At 48.2% G+C, this 6,076-nt stretch overlaps 1 protein-coding gene across 1 annotated transcript; it reads right to left on the bottom strand.

Annotated features, from left to right (window-relative positions):
- Positions 1–210: 210 nt before the first annotated feature.
- LOC308045484 (glutamine amidotransferase-like class 1 domain-containing protein 3, mitochondrial) lies at positions 211–4,171 on the bottom strand (the record flags this gene model as incomplete). Its single annotated transcript, XM_080352774.1, has 4 exons — positions 211–403; positions 1,741–1,942; positions 2,386–2,557; positions 4,064–4,171. The coding sequence occupies 4 exons, from the start codon at positions 4,169–4,171 to the stop codon at positions 211–213; spliced, it is 675 nt and encodes a 224-aa protein (XP_080208900.1).
- Between the last annotated feature and the right edge of the window lie 1,905 nt (positions 4,172–6,076).

The raw sequence follows: 6,076 nt of genomic DNA, 5'->3' as shown, positions 1-6,076 counted from the left end.
CTGTCAGTAGGTGGTGTGTCCTCGGCAGAACGTGACAACGCTCCATTGCTCCGGAGTTCCCCCTCCCCAGCAGCCCCCCATGGACTGGTAGGGGGGAACAACTCCATGCAGGCTGCAGTTTGGTGACATGCAAGTACGAAAGGGGAAGAACATTATCGAAGGCTCAGTGCCTGCGCTCCAGAGGAGATGGGTTCTGTGGCTTTGCGGCATTCAGGCAAGTCTGACGACTTCTTTGACCATTTTTCCGATACCATCATAGATCTCATGAATGGGGGCGTTGCACATGAAGGCGCTGGTGGTCACCAGCTTGTTCTTCACATCCACATGAATTTCAGTGACGTGTTTGTTCACGTGCTTGCAGCCAAGTTCCTTCATGGTCTCAGCGGTCTTTGCGTAAGGCCATCTGCAAGAAGAGAAGAGAATAAACCCTGTGTGGGGAAGCTGTCGTTACACAGCGATTTGACGAAGACCTAGAGAGAAGTCTGTTGATTACAGAGAGATGGGTGGTCGCTGCAGAACACCTACTCAATAGGATTCAAATCCCTGCTTACTGCACAGGATCCAAATCCTTTCCTGTCAGAGGAGTTTCTCCAGGACTGTAGAACCAGGAAGACCTTCAGATCACAGTGAGTTAAAAATCAGAAGTAAAGCCAAAATAAGGCCTTGATGTTCCACTATAGATGTTCCAGTGCTTAACTCTGCCCACTCCAGACTTCGTGTTTAGTATTTGTTTTGGTTTTGTTTTTTTTCTCCAGGTTCCTACAAGTGACATTACTCCCTAGCCCTTCCTAGCAAAAGCCATGCTAGTTCTTTCCCTGCCATTGGGAGAATTCAGCTTTCCTATATGATTAAGGACAGTTTAACTCCCTCTCCTAACACTACCAAGTCTTGTGCAATGGTCCTGTTCCTACCTGGGATCTGCTTAACTTTAGGAGACAGTGATCTAGTGTCTTTCCAGCCCTGGGACCAAGAGGTGCATGAGACAGGGTGCTACATGCATTGGGGATGCAAATATAAAATTATATCTAAAATAAAGTGTCTTATTTTAAGCCATCAGAAGTATACAAAAATGCAAACAAATCTGCTGGTACAGCACGCCCTCTGATCTGCTGACGAATAACAAAACAATTCTTCTGGGTGCTAGAAGAGTTTCAACTGTTAATTCTTCAAAGGGCACCAGTGACTTAGAGCTTCACTCCTGAGTCGGTCTCTGAAGCAGCGTGTGTGTGTGGCAGGAGCGTGGCAGCAGGACGGGTTTTGCCAGGTGATGGAAGGAAACCAGCACCTTCTGCTCCTGTTAGTGCCACTGACCCCTCAGTGTCCTCCCTCTGCTCTTGAGTAAGGGAAGGACAGATTCTCCTCCTCTCCAGACATCTGAATGTCTTCCTGACTCAAAATCTGATTTATTCCTTTGTGATTCTTCCAGTCTCTTGTGCCCCCATGTGGTAAAATATCCCCATTACTGGAAACTGTAAAAAGTAAAATCCAGTTTCTAATTTTAACACAAGACATACCCAGTGGAATATATAAATGACAAGGGGTACATCAAAAACTCTGATTATTTAATTTATCAGCTAAGGTTAATTTACTAAACGCATGATGTGGATCGTTCATTGTCAGAAATAACGCTCAGCTCATCTCAAGACGTCAGATATCTGGGCAGGACAGCTGAGACAGGGCGCTGTGTGCATTGGGGAGGCATTGCTGACTCTTTCCTAGCAGCACGCCGAGGTTACTCACTTCTCACACTCTGTGTCGTGACCCACGGTCAGCTCGCAGCCTGGGAAGGTTTTGGCGGCCAGCACTGGGGAGATGCAGCAGAGCCCAATGGGCTTCTTGGCAGCGTGGAATGCCTTCAGTACGTCCTCCACCTCTTTGGAGATGGTGCAGTTCTTGCCTTGAGTGGCCCAAGTACTCAGGTTTTTAGCCACTCCAAAGCCACCTGAGAAAATAGAAACGGATTGGAGTGGAAAACCAGTACTCCAGGACAGGATTTTTTGATAGGTATTACTTGGTAGGATGCTCAAGTGGATTTGATGGATGGCAGTGTTTGTCTGATGTTGATAAAATAATTAAAACCAAACAAGCTGAGCCTTTGTGAGCTAAGTGCCAGGAGGTGAGACACCAAAGCACCTTTCTCACCTCCATACAGAAGTGAAGCAGAGCCGGGTCGATGTTCTGCTGGGTGTTGTGTTTCACCTGTGAGTTATTTTCTGAATTCTGGTGCAACACGCTGGCAAGTTTTCACTTGTCTCTTAATCCTTGCCCCAGGGCTCATCCATCCCCACTGAAATCATGCAGTCAGGCTTTCACTAAAGAGGAATTGCCAGGCTGACCAGGCTTTCTGCTTTTGAGTCACCCCACTCTGTCCCAACCTCTTCCTACCTGGGATGATCAGGGCATCCAGCCCTTTGACATCCAGCTTGGCCAGGTCCTTGATGTTGCCTCGGGCTATTCTGGCACTTTCGACTAGCACGTTGCGCTTCTCCAGGGTTGGTTGTCCTTTCACGTGGTCCACCACGTGCATCTGGTCAACATTGGGAGCATAAACCTCTGCCTGGGGAGAGGGGGAAAAGTTCTGTCACCCTTCAGGTGTGTTAAAGATCATAGGTAGTGAATGAAAGTGCTTGAGTTACTTTGTTAGGAAAGAGCTTTGCTGGTAAATGTGGTGACCTTCAGGCTCACCTGTGTCTGATAGTGTCAGGAAGGTTATTGTTGTAGGGAGGTGAAAGGAAAGAGAGGAAGAAAGGAAAGAGAGGAAGGAAGGAAAGAGAGGAAGGAAGGAAGGAAGGAAAGAGAGGAAGGAAGGAAAGAGAGGAAGGAAGGAAGGAAGGAAGGAAGGAAGGAGGAAGGAAGGAAGGAAGGAAGGAGAGGAGGGAAGGAAGGAAGGAAGGAAGGAAGGAAGGAAGGAAGGAAGGAAGGAAGGAAAAGGGAGAAAAGTCCAGGGACAGGACATGCGGGAATGGTTCAAAGCTGCACCAGAGGAGATTTAGACTGGACATTAGGAAGCATTTCTTTACCGAGAGTGTGGCCAGACACTGGAACAGGCTTCCTAGGGAGGTGGTTGATGCCCCAAGCCTGTCGGTGTTTAAGAGGCATCTGGACAATGCCCTTAATAACATGCTTTAACTTTTGAGCAGCCCTGACGTGGTCATGCTGGATGGTCATTGTAGGTCCCTTCCAACTGAAATATTCTGTGCTATGCTACTCTTTGTTTCCCTAGGCGAGCATAACTGAAGAAGAAAAGGAGGTTGAACTAAGGCCTGAGTTTCCCTCACTAGAGGTCCCTGCTGACCAAGGGATGGGTGCAGGAGGACGCCCTGAGCCCGCCAGTTCAGGGTATGGCAGAGGGACGTGTCTGCAGCAGCTCTGGGAAGATGAGGCAAAATTACACATAGCGGAGAAGAGGTTTGGACAAGTCTCACCTTTAAGCCAAATAGAGAATACACACTTTGAAGGCTTTGGAATTGGGTGGGATGGCTCTGCAGCACATGTACATCCCACTGTGCCTTAGTCTTTAATAGAGAAATTCTCTCCCTCCTCTCCCACTCTCACAGAGTGGCTGTTGTGACTAATGGCATATTAGAGCGGTTGCTGGAGGGTCGCCTCTTTTAGCCCTATTCAAGTTTAACTCACAAGAGCTCGTCTACTTTCAGTTCTAATCTTCAGAGTCTTGAAAAGATGAATTTCAACCAGCCAAAAACAACAGTAGCCTTTAAAAACAGAAATACCAAAGCAGAAAAGAGGAAGTGCAAGCCAAAAAGAACAGAGAATGCACTTAGGAAAGTTCGTTTCAGAGCTTGGATACACTGAACACGGAGCCCCAAGCCAATGCTCTCGTACAGCAAAGCGTGAGAGCGAAGCAGAGAGCAGGGCGTTCTCCACGATTGCTGCAGCAGCTCCTGCGCTGTGCTGTTTGCTTTGGCTTCGCAGTTATCCCAGCAGCAACGGGGAGCTTGTAATTGTCCAGCGAGCCGCAAAGCTCCTTAGACATAAGTAAGAGAGAGAGATCGAAAAGCAGAGCGGGACAAAAGGAGGCAGAGATGGGGCAGGTGCCTCTTACCTGTGCCCCCTCCCTGCTGAGATGCACCAGCACAGCCGAAGACTCGTGGATCTCACTCCCGTCGTACACCCCACAACCAGCCAGCACCACGGCCACTCTCTTTCCCATGGTCACAGCCAGAGCAGGAGGATTCCCCGGAGAGCCCCAGATCACTGTGCAGCTCTGTTCATGGCCGGGAGACTTTTATAGCACGATCCCTCCCCCAGGAGCAGGTGGGGCCAGGAGGGTTGGGCTGAATTTCTTACTGGCAAGAGGGTTTTATTTCCAGTGCTGCAGGCAGGGTATGTAAATATTATTTGTTTCCTCAACTGACTGCTCTCTTGCAGATCTTCTCAGAACGTTGTCTCCAAAGCCTCCCCCGCTGACACGACCTATTCGACAGAGCAGCTGTGTTTTTCCTTCTCAGCTGTCGATTTTCCGTTCTGTTTCAGACTTCTGGGCCCCTCAGTTCCAGCAGGACAGGGAACTGCTGGAGAGAGTTCAGCGCAGCCACCAAGATGCTGAAGGGAGTGGAGCATCTCCCGTGTGAGGAAAGGCTGAGGGAGCTGGGGCTCTGGAGCTGGACAAGAGGACACTGAGGGGGGACTCGTTCATGGGGATCAATATGGAAAGGGGGAGTGTCAGGAGGATGGAGCCAGGCTCTTCTGGTGACAACCAGTGACAGGACAAGGGGCAATGGGTACAAACTGGAACACAGGAGGTTCCACTTAAAGGTGAGAAGAAACTTCTTGATGGTGAGGGTGGCAGAGCCTGGCCCAGGCTGCCCAGGGAGGTTGTGGAGTCTCCTTCTGTGCAGACATTCCAACCCACCTGGACACCTTCCTGTGTAACCTCATCTGGGTGTTCCTGCTCCATGGGGGGATTGCACTGCATGAGCTTTCCAGGGCCCTTCCAACCCCTGACATTCTGGGATTCTGTGATAAAGTACCAAACTCTTTGCACATAAGATGGTATCAAAGGGAGCCTGCCCAGAGCAAGTATTCAAGCCAATGCGTGCCTCTCCGTGCCCCATTTTTTAAACCCTACACTGCTTAAGCAGCCTCAGTCTTTAACACCAAGGTTTCCTTTTCTGGCCTTAAATGTTCCTATCCTCATCTCCCATCTCTCAAGAGCAGATGTTTTGCACTCACTTGTGGTGGTTTCCTGGCATTTGGGTCCTGAGAGAATAAGAAATTAATTACTCAATTCTTCATCAACAGCACCATTTGCTGGGAATGCGGTACCAGGAACTGGCAGAGCCTTGACCCCTGTAGGGGCACATGGCAGCAAGATTCTCAGCATGTGATGGGAAAAGTCCCTTGTTCATGCAGAGATTTGTTCTTCCTTGTCCTTGAAATGCTCACACCTGAGACGATTGTGTGCCTCTCTATTATGTTTCAACTGTTGAAATAACTGTGGCCCGTTCAGGTTGTCTTTCCATTCTTCGGCGAACAAAAAACTTCATGCAACACGGCTGAAGAATGTTTTTCGGTTTATTCATAAAAAATTTTCCTTGGGTGTCTGTCATGTTTGGAAGAGACATGAAGTACATCTTGTGTATAATAAAACAGTCTTTTGTCAAGTTCATTAGTCATAGCAGGCCTGTGGAAGATAATCCTTGCTAATGCATGTGATTTTGTTTCTTGTGTGCATCTCCTAAAACCAGTGGTATCAGGCACCACATACTCCCAGCTGCTGCCTATACAAGCAGGAAAAAAAGGGAAGTGAGAAGGGACTTGCAGTACAGCTCATCTAATACGGGCTTTTCCTTTCAGTTACTTTTATTGCTCAGACCAGGAATCAAACTGCGAGATAAGTGTGGAAAACACTCAGAGCCTTTTCACTGCTGTTTGTTTGGGTATCTATAGTATGCTAACTGTGGGTTAGAAATGTTGTATTTCCTCTTGCATGAAAAAACAGCTGAATCACGCTGCAACTTGAAGGGATAATTTCTTCCTCCTCCAGCTGGTTGGAGAGCAGTCCCGTTAATGATGGAACAAAGATAGCCAGAGGCTGATAATTTAAACAAATTTA

Source organism: Nesoenas mayeri (genome assembly GCF_963082525.1).
Source record: "Nesoenas mayeri genome assembly, chromosome: 13".
Classification (NCBI taxonomy): Eukaryota; Metazoa; Chordata; class Aves; order Columbiformes; family Columbidae; genus Nesoenas; species Nesoenas mayeri.
The sequence above is the reverse complement of the archived record's forward strand: the minus strand, read 5'-3'. Positions and strand labels throughout refer to the sequence as shown.